This window comes from Anolis sagrei, chromosome 5 (genome assembly GCF_037176765.1).
Source record: "Anolis sagrei isolate rAnoSag1 chromosome 5, rAnoSag1.mat, whole genome shotgun sequence".
Taxonomy (NCBI): Eukaryota; Metazoa; Chordata; class Lepidosauria; order Squamata; family Dactyloidae; genus Anolis; species Anolis sagrei.
In genome coordinates, this window is record NC_090025.1 from 8078105 (window position 1) to 8095700 (window position 17596).

Here is a 17596-nt window from a genome sequence, read left to right on the forward strand (position 1 = left end):
AAAGAAAGGAAACGCTTCCCCGCTCCTCCCTGAAGGCTTCCTTTCAACAGCGCATGCGCAATTCCCTTCCCTCCCTCATCTCCCCTCCCACCGCGTTCTCTCCATTCTTTCAACAGCGCATGCGCACGTCACATCCCTCCCTCATCTCCCCTCCCACCGCGTTTAAATTAGGAATTTAGACTCCATGCGGCCACCGTAGTTCATTTCCTCCCGGAACTCACGTGACGGGAAGTCTCCTTGAGGGAGGAGAAAAAAAAGACGAAAGAAGGAAGAGGAGGAAGAGTAACCCGGTGAGTGAGTGAGAGAAGGGTAACGGAGTAAGGAATAAGCATGCCTTTTTTAATCTTTTGACATTCATAGAGAAATGGGAGGAGGAGGAATGGGGTGAGGGGGGTGAAACCACGCCCCCTCGCGCTACGTCACAATCGGCTCCTCTTAGCCCCGCCCCAGGCTATGAGGGGGCGTGGCTTCCCGGGGAGAGACGCAGGGTGGGCGGGGCCTTGGTTCAGCCACGCCCCCGGTGCTTGCGTCACGCGAGCTAGGCTCCTCCCCCTTCCCACCTCTTTCTCTCTGTCAAGGTAAGGGGGAATCTTTTGCTGATTGATTTGTTTTGGGGCCAATTCTGGGGAACCCCATGAATTAATCACTTATGGGGACCCCCTGGATATTCCATAGGATCCACTGGTGGGACCCCATATATGTGTCTCAAGGCCCAGTTATGTGCACCATATACATCTCTCACTTGATGCATTTTTGCAGGGGCCTCTTATGGGAAATCTTCTTGCACAGAGTCCAGTTTGGCGACCCCATACATTTCTCTCTTGTGGGAATCCCTATTACCTTTCCAAGGCTGCTCCTACACATTATAATCTGTGTATAAGCAGATAATCTGGGTTATAATCCAGGTGATGAAAGCAAATAATCCAGATTATCTGCTTTGAACGGGATTATATGAGGCCCCTTCCACACTGCCATATACAATCCAGATTACCTGCTTTGAACAGTGTAGTTTTATATCAGCAGTTCTCAACTTGGGGGTCACGACCCCCAGGGGGGTCGCCTGGCCATTTCGGAGGGGTCGCGAGGCCGCCTCTGTTAGCTCCGTCCCAAGGGCGCGGCCTTGCGCAAAACCCGCCTCGCCTGCCCGAACTCTCACTATCTGGTGTGGGCACGGGGTCCTTGGCATGAGGCCTGGCCTTGCACAAAGCCCCCTTGCTCACCTCGCGCTTTCGCTATCGTCAGGACCCCTGAGCAGGTCGCAAGGAGGGGGGTGTCATACGGGTCACCAAAGACCATCTTTGACCATGAGCCTTCTGTGTGGTAAGGTTGACTCAGTTCTATCATTGGTGGGGTTCAGAATGCTCTTTGATTGCAGGTGAACTGTAAATCCCATCAACTATAGCTCCCAAATGTCAAGGTCTATTTTCACCAAACTCCACCACTGTTCACATTTGGCCATATTGAGCATTCATGCCAAGTGTGGTCCAGATTGATCGTTGTTTGAGTTCACAGTGCTCTCTGGATGTAGGTGAACTACAACTCCAAAACTCAATGCCCATCAAATCCTTCCAGTATTTTCTATTAGTAATGAGAGTTCTGTATGCCAAATTTAGTTCAATTTCATCATTAGTGGAGTTCAGAATGCTCTTTGATTGTAGGTGAACTATACATCCCATCAGCTACAACTCCCAAATCACAAAATCTCCCCAACCCCACCAGTATTCAAATTTGGGCATTTGTGCCAAATTTGGTGCAATGAATGAAAATACAACCTGCATATGAGATATTGACATTACGATTCATAACAGGAACAACATTACAATTATGAAGTAGCAATGAAAATAATTTTATGGTTGGGGGTCACCACAACATGAGGAACTGTATTAAGGGGTCGCAGCATTAGGAACGTTGAGAACCACTGTTTTATATAATCCAGAGCCCTTCCACATAGCCCAGTATTCCACAATATCAAGACAGAAAAACCCCACAATATCTGCTTTGAACTGGGTTATCTGAGTCCACACTCAGATAATGTGGGATTTCCTGCCCTGATATAAGGCTGTGTGGAAACGCCCCCAGTCTAAAACAGATAACGTGGGATAATCTGAGGATGCTTGCCACAGATGCAGGCGAAACATCAGGAGAGAATGCTTCTAGAACATGGCCATACAACCCAAAAAACCTGCAACAACCCAGTGATTCCAGCTATGAAAGCCTTCAACAATATATTTAGGTTATCCCCTTTCATAACCTGGATTGTATGGTAGTGTAGTTTATATAATCCAGTTCAAAGGAGATGATGGGGGTTGTTTTCTTTGATAACCTGGATTATATGGCAGTGTAGTCATATTGATGTGTTGTTGGTCTTGGCCTCATGTAAGCCGCTCCGAGTCCCTTGGGGAGATGGTGACGGGGTATAAATAAAGTTTTATTATTATTTATTATTATATATAATCCATTTTGAAGCAAATAATATGGGTTGAATGTATTGTCGAATGTATATGGGTTATCTGCTCTGATAATATGGATTATATGGCAATGTAGTTTTATATAATCCAGTTCAAAGTGGATAGTGTGAGTTATCCCCTTCCATAACCCGGATTATATGGCAGTATGGCCTTTTCTAATCCAGTTCAAAGCAGATAATGTAGTTTATCTGCTTTCATAACCTGGATTATATGGCTGTGTAGTCATATAATCCAATTTGAAGCAGATAATATGGGTTATTTGCTCTGATAACCTGGATTATGGCTGTGTAGATGGTGCCAAAGGGTCCATTTATGGGCACTTGATGGATCTATCACAGGATTTTCACCAGCAAGGAAGGATCAAGGGTAGTTTTGTCAGTTCCTTCCCCTGAAACCTCTTCTCCACAGTCATATAAAATCCAGATGATCTGCTTTGATAATGTGGATTATATGGCAGTGTAGAAGGGGCTCCTGGGATTCCTCAGCATTCCTTCCGGGTTGGGAATGTAGCTGTAGATCAGTGGTTCTCAACCTTCCTAATGCCGTGACCCCTTCATGTTGTGGTGACCCCCAACCATAACATTTTTTTGTTGCTACTTCATAACAGTCATTTTACTACTGTTATAAATCATAATGTAAATATCAGATATGCAAGATGTATCTTCATTCACTGGACCAAACTGGGCACAAATACCCAATGCACCCACATGTAAATGCTAGTAAGGTTGGGGGAGGATTGATTTTGTAATTTGAGAGTTGTAGTTGCTGGAATTTATAATTCATCTATAATCAAAGAGCATTCTGAACTCCACCAGCGATAGATTTGAACCTAATTTGTCACACAGAACTCCCTTGACCAACGGAAAACACTGGAAGGGTTTAATGGGTATTGACCTTGAGTTTGGGAGTTGTAGTTTACCTATATCCAGAGAGCACTGTGGACTCACGCAATGGTGGATCTGGACCAAACTTGGCACAAATACTCAATATGTGCAAATGTGAACACTGGTGGAGCCTGGGGGAAATAGACCTTGACTTTTGGGAGTTGTAGTTGCTGGGATTTATAGTTCATTACAATCAAAGAACATTCTGAACTCCACCAACAATAGAATTGGCTCAAACTTCCCACATGGAATCCCCATGACCATCAGAAAATACTGTGTTTTCTTATGGTCTTTGGTGACCCCTCTGACACCATTTCACGACCCCCTCAGGGGTCCCGACCCCCAGGTTGAGAAACACTGCTGTAGATGCTTGTGTCTACACTATCATAAAAAATAGGATATTTTGGGAGGCAACAGTCCAAAAAGACACTCTGTCCTCTATTTCTCTGTGTTGCATTTTCTAAGCAGCTTTGAAGAGAATGTGTTCTTTCTGTTCCGCACAGACACGGGCACTCGGTTCCTGCAGATTTCTTCCCCATGGTGTAACCTGCATAGAAGTACAGTCAGCCCTCCATATTTACAGGTTTGAATTATTCATGGATTTGAGTAAAATGTTCTCTCTGATTCCGGAAAATGACCATAGTCACACTAGTGATTCCTGGACTGGATCTACACTGCCATATAATCCAGTTTCTGACCCTAGTTTATCTGCTTTGAACTGGATATATGGAAGTGTAGACTCATATAAACCAGTTCAAAGCATATAATGTGGATTATTTCCTGTGATAATCTGTATTATATGACAGTGTAGGAGGGACCTGAGTCTACACTGCCATATAATCCAGTTCAAAGCAGATAATGTAGATTCAGGGCCCTTCCACACAGCCATATAACTCAGAATATCAAGGCAGATAATCCACAATATTTGCTTTGAACTGGGGCCCCTTCCACTCAGCTGAATAAAATCCCACATTACCTCCTTTAATAATAATAATAACAATCTTTATTTATACCCCGCCACCATCTCCCCAAAGGGGACTCCGGGCGGCTAACATGAGGCCATGCCCGAAGATATAATACAACAGAATAAAATGAAAAAGAAAAAAAATTACATCAGAGTAAAATACATACAGTAGCAAAGTGAAATAAATAAAGCAAATTAACATAGCATAAAATTGGACACAATGGGCAGGCCAAATGGACGAGGAAGGAATAAAAAAGTTGCTGCTAAGGTGGGGGCTTGTCCGATCTCACCAGGTAGTGAGTTATGAAGTTGGGGGCCACAGCAAAGAAGGCCCTTTGGACTGAAATATATGGCAATGTGGACTCAGATATCCCAGTTCAAAGCAGATATCATGGAATTTTTCTGCCATGATATTCTGGGTTATATGACTGTGTGGAAGGGCCCTGGGTTATTTGAGTCCAATGTATTGTTGAAGGCTTTCATGGCCAGAATCACTGGGTTGTTGTAGGTTTTTTCGGGCTATATGGCCATGTTCTAGAGGCATTCTCTCCTGACGTTTTGCCATAGATGCAGGCGAAATGTCAGGAGAGAATGCCTCTAGAACATGGCCATATAGCTCGAAAAAACCTACAACAACCCAGTATTTGAGTCCACACTGCCATATAAACCAGTGCAATGTGAATTTTATACAGCTGTGTGGAAGCAGCCTCAGAAACTGGATTATATGACATTGTGGATGGGGCTCTAGAGATAACATCTTTCTAGGAATCTCTAGGGGCCCTTCCACACAGGCCTATATCCAAGAATTATCAAGGCAGAAAATCCCACATTATCTGAGTATGGACTCAGATAACTCAGTTCAGAGAAGATATTGTTGGATTTTCTGCCTTGATATTCTGGGATATAGAGCTGTGTGGAAGAGCTCTAGGTCAGTGGTTCTCAACCTGGGCTCCCCAGATGTTTTTGGCCTACAACTCCCAGAAATCCCAGCCAGTTTACCAGCTGTTAGGATTTCTGGGAGTTGAAGGCCAAAAACATCTGGGGACCCCAGGTTGAGAAGCACTGCTCTAGGTCCTTCAGTGCAATGATGGTCACCTTCAGACCTAGAAAAATGTCTTTTTTTATTTGTGGCTTTTCACTTTCACAGGGGGTCCTGTTCACCTAACCCCATGGAATGCGGAGATCTGACTGTGTAGTTTACCTTTTCTGAATAGTTCTGGATAAATTATGTATATCTTTGCTCTATTATAACAATCAAATAGTAATCATATTTCTAGGCAGACAGTTTGAACAACACAGCCCCATCTTTAGATTACCATAAACTAAGACAAGGGCCCTATTTATTATCTATCTATCTCTCTCTCTCTCTCTCTATCTATCTATCTATCTATTTAATATATTTATATTATATCCCGCCCTTCTCCCCACAAGGAGGACTCAACGCAGCCTCACATGAGCATCAGAGGATGCTAACAGCATAAATACCATAAAAATTACAATTCACAATAAAATCATTCTAAAACATTATACAACATCATCAGTAAAATTTAACAATACATTAATAGATTAACATGCCAGCCGGGAGAATCCATGTCGCAAAATCCAAATTTCGTTTTCCTATTGCTGCTGGCCTCTAATCGAATGCCTGGCCCCAGAGCCAGGTCTTCAGTTGTCTTGTAAAGGACAGGAGGGAGGTGGCCAACCTGATGTCCTTAGGGAGAGAGTTCCACAGATGGGGGGCCACTGCCAAGAAGGCCCTGTCTCTCGTCCCCACCAACCGTGTTTGCGAGAGTGGCGGGATCGAGAGCAGGGCCTCTCCTGATGATCTTAAACTTTGTGATGGTTCATAGCAGAAGATACGTTTGGACAGGTAATCTGGGCTAGAACTGTTCAGGACTTTAAAGGTTAAAACCAGCCTATCCTTACATTTGCATAAAATAAGCCATAGGTACTACCATTGTTATTATTATTATTATTATTATTATCCTTTATTTGTACCCCGCTAACATCTCCCGAAGGACTCGGTGCGGCTTACAAGAGGCCAAGGCCCAACACATCAATAAAACAACAGCATAGCAATACAACAATAAATACTCATAAAGCAAAACAATAAACATTAAAACAATAGCAATAAACATTAGACAATAACACCACGACGCATTTAAAACTGAGGCCGGGCCAAATGTAATGAATAAAAATTAATGTTTACAAGCTTCCACTGAAGATGGGAACACAGAAGTAAAAGATACTCATTTTTTCTGTTAACATGTTTATTATTCAAATATTATTATTGGAAAACACTGTGGACTCAGTCAACTATAGACATACTATCTAATGTATGAGTGTGCATTTTCAGAAATTTGTGTGTGCTTTTTGTTTATGTAACCTGGGAATTAACTCAGATGACAGGGCCCTCTGCACGCATCGGATAGCAGGATCTGTTCTTGTATTTTTCAGCTGATTCTTCCTTCTTTTCAGTTCAGTGTCATAATGCAGTGGAAGACTGTCTGCTTGTCGCACTACACATTTCAGATTTAACTCCTGAATTCTTTGAAAATCCGCAAAGCTAGATGGACTATTAGCTTTTCCTCAGTACAAGGAACCTGGTATCTCTTTGCTCATTCATGAATAGAGTGCATGTATGATGCTTGTTTGCAGATTAGAGAGCAAATTGCATTCCTCAAGATGTTGCTGAATTGCAACTCCGGTTTTGAAAAACACTGGGAATTGTAGTGCAGCAACATTGATGACTGCACTATTTTAACAGTAGAAGGTGTATGTCTGCTGATTAAGGAGAGCATCATTGTGAAGAAGTCCCCTCCCCAAAAGGTTATGGACGTAAATTATTGGCATATGGTAGATAACAGAGCTTAAGGCCATTGTACGCTTGCAAGTGTTGATTTAGAAGCGAATGCACTTACTGGATCTTTTCATCTACAGAATTCTGCAGAGTGACTCAGTAAAAATAAACCCCAAGGAGGCCTGTATTATGCAGCCACATTGATCATGGGCAGAAACGCCCCATTGAATCTTAATATTATTTGCTGCTGTTGTAGCCCCTGGGAGCAACTCATCCTGTTTCTTTGAGGAGCCAGAGATACATTATTTAAACTTACAAGGAGTGGGCAAAGCATCCCTGTATGCGTTCTGCATGCACAGGGAATTTTCCGCTTGCTTCCCTTCATCACATTGGTGAACGAATGCAGTTTGAAGCCATACTTTCTGTCTCTGTGTATTTTATATATGCAATGCAGTTTCTTTCTTCCTAATATAGATGTGGGTGACTCTTAGGTCAGTCCCAAAAGCTAAATCCAGACCCCTGAGAAATACCAGTTCCCTTCCCATCTGCTTGTCAACCTACTAATACAAGAACCATAAGGAGAATGTGGTGGTTTTGGCAAACAAAGTCCTGACAATCTTTTTTATGTGGGTGAGACATGTTGGGTGAATGGGCTTATTGACAAAAGACCCTCCTCATAAATGCATAGCAGAGTAACTTATTAGCAGCAGTGTGACCCAGCACCAGTAACCAAAAGTGATAAAAAGAACAAAAACACACAGACCAATGTTATCTCTTCCTTAGGAGGCTTTTCTTTATAGCAAAATCATATGGTTGCGCTATTCACAAGAACAAATTTCCATAGCACAAAGACAGTTCTTTATACTTCCTTCTTTGCTTCCATGCTGGGCTTCTTTCTCATGCAGATAAACAGATTCGCTCTCACAGAGCTTCTTCTCAAACTGAAGTTACACAGCAGCTTTACACAGCAGCTTTTTACACACAGCAGCCTTCACACATGATGGCCTTCAATCTGGGGCATTTCTCACCGAAGTTTCTCACACCAGGCCTTCTCATACTGATGCCTACTAACACTGAGGCCTACCTAAACTGGGGTCTTTCTCCCACTGAGGCCTTCTCACACTGAGGGCTATCTCAGACTGAGGTCTTTCTCCCACGTATTTATTATTTATTTACGACATTTATATCCCACCCTTCTCACAACGAAGGGGACTCAGAGTGGCGCATATATATATATATATATATATATACACACACATATATACATACATACACACACACATACACACACATACACACACATACATACATACACACCATATATTCCAGTTCAATGTAGATTTTATACAACTGTGTGTAAGGGACCTACCTCAGTCCTTTTGTATGATTGACTTTATCTAGATGGTGATGTGTGGCCACCTTTAACAAACTAAAACTCCATTTTGTTCTCCGCTTTCTGTTTCCATACGCTGAACATTTTTTTCTCCAAAACCACTTGTTTTAATAGAGAAATGGAAAGTTTGTCACCTAGGCCAGCCTCCACAGCACAGGATTAGCTTACTGACATATTCTACATAATGGGTTAAAAAAAGCTCTTCTTCCAGAATTTATTTATAATATGTATGTATGTATGTATATGATTTTTTGGTTCTGTTTCCACACCTATTTGTAGTTTAACTTATTCAGCACCAGGTGGCAGTATCAGACTTCTTTCCTTTTTAGATCAAGATCTGTTTGGAAAAGTAGTTCTCTGTATTGTTTGCAGTTCCATAATTATCTGTTTACAGATTTTGTTTTGTGCCTTTTCCGTCAGGAACGAAAGCATTTTAAGAGGGTGTTTTCAGTAGAAAGTCAGAGTGAAGGGAAAGAATGGAGGAGCTCCTCTTCTGTGTACCATTTATTTTTGTGCTGTCTTTTATAAAAGTATGAAAAGAATTTGGGAAAGACACAAACGTTTGTCTGGAATATTTGCCTTTGTAGAGGAGGGTTCTAATCAGTAATAGAATCTATCGAACTTGCAATAAAAAAGGATCAGGATGCAAGTCATCAGAAAACTTTTCTGCTGAAATCTGGAAGAGTTGTTCCAGCAACATTCCCAAAACAGCCACTGTTGCTTATATGGACCGGAATAGTCACTGACCTGATAAGCCAGAGTTTCCTAAAGCCCAAGTTTGTTCATTCAGATTTCCAGTCTACCTTTTCTGGAGGCCAGCCATATTAATTGTATGCCAAGACTTTCAGGATCTACTTCTGACCAGCTCTGCAGTTATGGTAATACAATTCAAATTGCAGCAAAACCCACAAGCAGTGATACCATTTTGGGGTCAGCTTCAAAATATGAAATACGTTATGTAAGCTTTCAAAGCTTCACTATTGTCTTCATCCAGAAAAGATTTTTTTTAAATCATACAGGAGAAAAATTGTGATGTTGTTGACAGCCCCATTGTCTGGACTCTTGTCTGAGGTTTTGCCAGTTAAGACTGAAAGATTTCAGTACTGTACACAGAGAAACCATTCACTTTTCATGAGGAGCAATAGAACACAGGTCACAAACTTTCAACTCCATTAGCAACAGAAAAGTAACTTCTCTTGGGATCCGACCATCCCTTTCCTATGTGATGCTAACTGCTCCTTTCTTAAGTAGGGAATGTTGAATTTCTCAGGGAATCTCTATGCCATTGGTAACACTTTTAAGTATTGTATAGATAAAACATTCCACATTGTAGTTTGCACCACCAAATTAAAATAGCTACTGCCTTGTTGAATGGACTTCTAAAAACCAGGCATCGTGGTTGGGTTGTTTGCGTCCCTTTCATCAATATGCCTGTCATGCTGTCACTTATACTTTATGTGTGCTTCACGAAAAGAGAAGAGACTAGTTTTGTATAGAAAATTATGAAAACAACAGGGAAAGAGAATTGTGAGGGGGATGTGAAAACTTGCCAGTGTTGTTGATGTTGGTACAGGATGGTTCAACATATCAAGATCTTATACCTTGAGAAGAAAAAAGAAAATTCATGGATGTTCTTGACATTTGGATGGGAAATACCTTTTTGCCTCAGACTTAATTTCAAATACTTCCAGTGTCGGGAGGTAACCAAAGCAAATAGGTGGGACTAAATGACCAGCTCCCTTCAAAATCTTTATGCTTGTAACTAAACCTCAGGAGAGGTGTTTCCTTTTTTAAAATGGGGAAAACCCTGCACAGAAACTGGGAAAATGACAAATTGTGTGGTCGTGGAGAATGGACCTTTTTTCACCTGTAGATCCTCAGCAGACTGGTACCTGTACCTAACTACTCCACTAGTACTATATGGATATGATGCAAGAATACTTTTTAAACGGAAGTTAAAGATACTTTTGTGTATGTAAATAATCTAATACTATTCAGTTACAGAATTTCGAGGGTTGGTTAGTAATTCTGATGGACCCTTAACACATCTCACTTTTTATCTCTAAGCTTTGCTGAACCAAACTAACTTTTGTAAATTACCTTGAAATACACTCATCCCTTTCACCGTCTCATTTCTTACTCTCCTCCTCATTATAACTCTAATTCACATTTCTGGCTCAAACTCATAAATTGCTGTGACTGATTCACATTTCTCCCTGTCCTTTTCAAAATCCCATCCAAACGTACAACCAATCTGTAGTCATGCTTTCATTCCTTCCCATCGGATTGCTTACTTTATTCCATATGCTTTATGCATCACATACATAGCCATACTTTAATATAATTTCACTAGTAAAAACAACAGTGTTTTATAAAGGCCAGAACAGAATATTTGGGGGTTTTTTTCTATCAGTTCTTCTCTTTAGGAATATGTGTGTTTTGCAAGGGTATGTTTTGGTTTGATTGTGTCAGGAATTTAGCTTTTTCTCTTGACTGAGTAGAGTTAATAAAATGAGTTTTGGTGAGCCTGTGGTTCCGTGGAATTTATAAGTATTAGAAAAAGGTAAATGTTTCCCCTTGACATTAAATCTAGTTGTGTCCAACCCTGAGGGGTGGTGTTCATCTTCATTTCTAAGCCGAAGAACCAGCGTTGTCCATAGATACCTCTAAGGTCATGTGCCCATCATGACCGATGGGAGCATCATTACCTTCCTGCTGAAGCGGTACCTACTGATCTACTCACATTTGCATGTTTTCGAACTGCTATGTTGGCAGAAGCTGGGGCTAACAGTACGAACTCACCCTGTTCCCTGGATTCGAACCGCCAGCCTTTTGGTCAGCAAGTTCAGCAGCTCAGCGTTTCAGCCCACTTCACCACCGGAGGCTTCCTAGTGAATGTTATAAGTGGATATTATAAGTGGAAGAAAGAGAAAATGAAAGGCTTCTTTCCATCACTGATTCCTTCCAGTCCCAATCATTGAGGGTATACATCCCACACCTATGTTATCCAGAGTGAATGTGTGTTTTCAGAAGGATTGCCACCAATGCTTTCTTGAAATGAGCTTTGTAAGCTATGTAAACAAGATGCATGATAGCCATCATAGACCCTTATCTTTGGTTGTAGTTCCTTTTGATCTTTTTTTTCCTCACTGCATGTGATAGCTCTGAACCCAACCTAACTGTTCATGGATAGCTTAAGACATGCTGCACAATTGTATGTAAACAAACACTAATGCATTTGAGTAATGTCTGCTGTGATGGGATATAGTCAGGGCCATCTGACTCTTGAGCGAGTAATCTTTCTGTTGGACATCTTTTGTGCCGCAGCTGTTGAAACGCTGGATGAGGGTTGCCTTTCAGATCATGCTTTGTTGTAATGTTAGGAAAGAAAAGAGATCCCATCATGACAGGTGGAAGCCACTCATTCTTCATCTGCCCTTTTTTCAGTACCTGGAACCTATTCCCACCTGCTAATTGTGACCATGACTGCGGGGATTATGTGCCGAAGATTTGCAGGGCGATCTTGCAGGGCGGCGGCATTTTCATCAACAACACAGGCTTGGAGGAGGAAGATATTCCCCAGGAAGGCAGAAGAATGCCATACCGCCAAAGAGAGAGACAAGGAACCAAAGCCTCCTGCTATGCTCCGACTGTGGAAGCCTCCAGAATACAGGGTGTCCTTCAATCCCTCGGCATATCCAGGGGTTAAGTGTGTGTACCATGAAAATGCCTCTGAGGGTTTGGAGGGTAGAATGCTTGAGAGTGATTATGGCAGAATTGGTGCCAAACAGGTGCGAAATACATACAGCATTACCTGCTCACGGAGACTTTCGAGCACAAAGAACACACTGTTGGATTTGGAAAACAATAAGGTCCTCTCCCCCCAAGCTTTCTTGAAGCAGCCAACTAGGTTGGTCCCTGTGAAAGATGATAGGGAAACTGCCAATGTAGAAGATTATGACACTAAAGAAGATCCCAGGACATTCCAGAAACAAAGGCCTGAATACGGATCTCTGTGTTACAGCAGATACGAACTCCTCGAGCCCCTTTCCATGGAAGAGTGTCATAATATCCTGCAGAAAGTTGCTGTTTTCAAAAGCAGCCTGAAACCTGGAGTCATTGCTGATTATTTTCTCAAACTGAGCTGTTTGCCAGAAGAACAGCGCTCAGCCTTGATGTCCAACACCAGGTTTGCTATGCTGTGCCGTTACGGAGTTGAGAACATCCAAGCGTTTGATATTTCTGAGCTTATTGCGGTTCTGAGGGCTTTTGTGGGCCTAGCCATTCCCCCCACGCACTCCATGCTGAATGTGTACGAAACCGAATGTTGTCGTCGAGCGTGGAGCATGAACCTGGACCAGCAGCTGCTGGTGGCTGATCTGTGGCGATGTTTGGGGCGGGTTGTCCCACGGTATTTAGAGATTGTGCTGAGCTATGTTAATCTCCATTGGAAGGACCTCACTCTGCCTCAACTGGTCCAGCTGGCCTACCTCATTGGTGAAGGGCGCAAAGCCCCTGAGGAGTTGGTAAAGAAACTTGACATCTTGATGTTGAAGTATTTGGACTCTCTCACCCTGGAGGAAGTAGGTGCTATTTGCTTAGGATTCTTTAAGTCTCAAAACGGTGTTTCAGAACAGACTATGAGAAAAATTGGAGATAAAGTATCTGCCCATATGGCAGACATCAGCAATTATGCCTTAGTCAATGTCCTTAAGATGTTTCGTTACACCCATGTTGATCATGTGGATTTTCTGAAGCAACTTGAGAACACGATTCCCCCTCGGATACCCACTATAGGCATTCAGGGCGTTATGCACATAACCCTCGCCTGTTCGTCTTTGCATTATCTGAATGAAAAGCTTATGAATGCTGTTGCGGCTTCAGTGCCTCCCAGGGCAGCTTATTGCCGAAGCAAAGACATTGCCAAATTGTTATGGTCGTTTGGATGCTTGAACTATGAGCCACCCAATGCTGAGGAATTTTATGTCAGCCTCGAGGAACAGGTGCACGCAAAGTTACATGAGTTTGACAGATTCCCAGAGCATTTGCTCACCTGCTTGTTAGCGCTGGCATTTGCAAAGCGGTTCCCCCACGACTTGATCGACTATGCGCTGAGTCCCAAGTTCCTCAAACTAAGCAGCAGTAGTAAATTTGATCTCCACAGGGACTTTTTCACCCTTGATGGCACGGTGGAGATTGAATGCCCTGGTTACACAGGGCATCGCCTTCCCTCGCAGTTTAGGCAGGAGGCAGCAGAGATGTTATGGACCCTTGCCCAGAAGGAGATCTCCATGAAAGAAGAAGTGACTGAAGCCCTCTCTTTGCTGCAGGATATGTTGGGTGGGCCCCAGTATATCAAGCACCACATGATCCTGCCTCACACACGATCAACTGATTTCGAGATTCATTTAGACTGTGACCGGAAACCATTGCCATTTAACTCAGAAGCTCCTTCTAAAGTAAAATTAGAACTAAAAGAGAACGGGGTGGTGCTTACAGATGATTTAATGTCTCAGCTTGTGAAGGGGAAGCCTACAAGCCAGTCCATTGTGATTGATACTGAAGACAAGACGGATGTGTGCCTCCAAGAAAGGGCAGCCTTGCAGGAGCACTCTCTCTCCACTTGGGATCGCTTTTCATTTACTGATGGAGTTCCCCTTACTGGGGCCATCTTGGATGCTGTGACCCAACCCAAGACACCTTCTGAGAGTCCTCTTCCTCCTCTAAACAAGGAGCAAAACGGAGGCATGAAACTAGCTCTTCAGGTGTCACATAGGAACCAATACTGCTATGGCTCCAAGCGCCTACTAGGGCTTCATAGCTTGAAGAGGAGGCAACTCAGTCGAATTGGATATGTCATGATAGAAATACCTTTCTGGGAATGGTTTCCATTACTCCGTCGCAGCCGTTCCGAAAAACTGAGCTATTTGCACTATAAAGTGTTTGGATCTTTGGTTTGAGAGAAAAACTAATATCACACAGAATCAGAATATTAGGAAGCGGACATGTTGGTGTCTTTAGTTTGAGCCAAGCTGACGCAATCAGTTGTCTTTCTACTGGCACATAACTGACTTTTCGAAACTGCTAAAGAACTGTGATCTCTCCGCAGTGCCAATTTGTCAGTATTCTTGGAATGGATAATGCTCACATCCAGCATGTTCCCTTCTTATAAATGGATTTGACAGTGACTCTTCTGTAAATAAAATACTTTATGTTGGTATAGCTTTGTGTCCTTTTTCCCTGATAAAGTTCATGGGGAAAGGGAAAGTTTTCAAGAAGTAATGATATCAGGATGGTCTTGTGACAAGACTGGGATTTAAATCCCAGTTTAAAAATAGCAAGAGTTAATCGATCTTTCAGTTTTGATTTTAGGTAGGAAAAATTAGATTAGCTTTACCTGTATAGTGGTGATCGATATGAACACGATGGAGTTAATATTCACATGAACATAACATGTTTAAGTCTCTCTTTGTAATTTAATTGTCTTTCCTCTGAGGATATTATTGGAAATGAAGCATACAGTGATTTTATTGTTCTTCATTTATTTGTTCTGCTTACATGTGTTGATCACACTAAATAGTGATTCCTTTAGAAAGAAAACTGTTTTGTAAACACAAGAACAGAACCAAATCCCCCATTTAAATTCACATCAAAGGATTGAATAGACATTTGGTATTGTTGGTTTGAAGATCCCTTGGTATTCTATTTGAATATAGGCAAACTTTTGGCTGTCCAGGCATTTTGGACTTCAACTCCCAGAAATCCAGCCAGCTTACCAGCCATTAGGAACTGTGAGAGGCCCAAAGGGAACCACTGATATAGACCAAGAGTAGGAAAGGGTGACTGTAATGGCCATTCCTGTGGAAGTTCCATGCCAAAAAAGATTTTGCAGAAAATGCCTGCATAGGAGATTTCCACGAGGATTTAAGGCTCTTTAGATCCCTTAGAGGTCAAAATACTTTTTTTAAAGAGAGGGGATGCCTTAAAAAGTCTCATAGGGATGCAAGGAGGCTCCAAATCATGTCCCATGTCTCCTAGATAGAATATTTTGGGCAAAAAACATGTTTGGGTAAACACAGGTGTATCCTGCAGCCCTACATGATCTCCTGAAAGGCTAATGCAGCTCTCTAGTTTTCTGCAGCAGCCCACTTTTGATGATGCATAGTTGATGTTTTAACACATGACAAATTTCCCTCTGAAGTTTTTGTACTGGTGTCATAATGGCTCATTGGAATCTGAAATATGTTTAATCCTGTTCCTTGGCTGTGAGCTATTATTTCAAGTGATGGTATTATCGTTGAAATAGATGTTTCAGTTACTGTCCAGAGCTGAACGTGTTCCTGGTAGATGCAATAGCAGCATTAACTTTAGCCTCCAAACCTTTCTACGATAGCATGAACTTGTCAGTATTTTGACTGTTCTGTGTGACCAGACTCCCCCATTGCAACTTGGTTGTGGTACTTCACAGGCATGTTCCTTCAGTATCAGGTAAAGTTGCTGCTGAACTGCATTTCAATCCCTTTCAAGCACCTCCAGATTATACTCTTCTTCTTCTTCATGTAGGCTACATGCCATTATCTGGCACTGCAGGAGAACCTTTTCCTGAGTTGCAGCAACTGGTTTTCCCATTCGGAAGTTGGGATCCAGTAATAATGTTCTTCTGAAATTATAAGGATATTATTCACCTGACTTACATTGTAAGGAAAGCTTAATGGCATTCACTAGGAACTGTTGCTGTCATTTTTAGGTCTTAGTAACTGGAAGTTTTGATTCAAACTAGAATTAGGTATTAACAAACCTAAGATGCTTGTAAGGCATCCTAGGATAGACTATTTTAGAAGACTGTGATCTTCGTTCCTTTTCAGCACTCAAATTACCTGAATATCTGATGCCTTATGAGAATTCCCATTTTGTATCATACTGTTTCATCACTGTAGATGGTTCATTATGTCATGAATGACTTTTCAATAACTTTAAAGCATTTAAACAAAGAATGACATTGGACATATAGACACACAGATTCTGTGCAACTACATTGGATTTACAATTACATCAGTTAACAAAGAAACAAAGAGGAATTACATTTTCACTCAGCATTCACACACATATTAACATGCATCCATCCTCAAGCATTCAGATATTACCATATCCTTTTCTTCCTCCTTGGAGAAGCACCTGTTAGGCCAGACCCTGTTTTCCTGCAGCCTGCCAACACATGGTTCCATAACTTACATAACACCAAAACTACAAACTGCTGAAATGCCAAAATTTCTTTCCCGAAGAAAGATGCCAAGGACCAGATCTCTTTTCCATACAGCAGAACCTGACTCCCTGCACAAAATGCAAGACTCCAAAGCGCACTTCTTCCTCTTCCCTTGAGAAAGAAGGCCCAAAGTGACCAGACATCCACCTTGCAAATCTGCCACTCTCCATAGGTACACTATCTCTCTCCTTCCCATGGAGCAGAGCATAGCGGGTGGAACAGACTCCTCAGGTCTGCCACACAGGTCTGAGCATTATTAGAGTCTTTTATAGGAATATTCTGTTGATGTAGTCCCAAAGTTGTAAATTAATGATAGACTTCTTCCATCTTGGCTCCATCTCAGTTTCCTGGCCAAATATTGATCTTCTTGATTGGTGTTAACAAACACAAGGCTTGTGTTGACCTCCTTTTTAACATAAGGAATGTGTTGCGATCCAGAGCAGGGAACGAGACCCTAAGATAACTATCCACCACACTTGACTGTGAAAAACAATCCTTTTTTATTGAAGAAAAATGATTACAAAATAAAGGAAAAATGCAAGTCAAAAGCCACAGCAAAATCAGCAAACATGAATTTAAATGGACAAAGCAAAACCCAAAGCCACACTGAAATACTGGAACCTGTTAGCAATCCACTAACCGTACTTGATATCCTAGAAATCTTTCAGTACCATGGCCAGGGAAACCGGGAGAACTGCCAAGGTCTTCATCAATTCTGAAACGATGCCTGAACTGAGAAAGTCAACCCGGCGGAAGGCAATTAAAGCCCAAGAATTGGTTCCGTGAACCGCCCTTCTGCTTTGAAGCCAATGTTTTTAATTCTT

General features: G+C 42.0%; 2 protein-coding genes across 4 annotated transcripts in view; both read left to right on the plus strand.

Moving 5' to 3' along the window:
• The first annotated feature begins 226 nt into the window (after positions 1–226).
• UBOX5 (U-box domain containing 5) overlaps positions 227–17596 on the plus strand; it is a 33685-nt gene continuing 16315 nt past the window's right edge. Inside the window, exon 1 of one of the 2 annotated variants that reach the window (XM_067468551.1) lies at positions 227–290. The gene's annotated coding sequence lies outside the window, so the exon portion shown is untranslated. Of the gene's footprint in view, positions 291–3855; positions 3936–17596 lie in introns of those variants that run through there. The other variant, XM_060779435.2, reaches the window with a different exon arrangement.
• Positions 229–14725, plus strand: FASTKD5 (FAST kinase domains 5). Of its 2 annotated transcripts, none has more exons than XM_067468550.1 (2): positions 229–290; positions 11957–14725. In XM_067468550.1, exon 2 carries the CDS (start codon positions 11992–11994, stop codon positions 14467–14469), a length of 2478 nt encoding a protein of 825 aa, XP_067324651.1. In that variant the 5' UTR covers positions 229–290; positions 11957–11991; the 3' UTR covers positions 14470–14725. The 2 variants fall into 2 exon arrangements, with proteins under 2 accessions (XP_067324651.1, XP_060635417.2); XM_060779434.2 differs by lacking the exon at positions 229–290 and adding an exon at positions 3858–3935.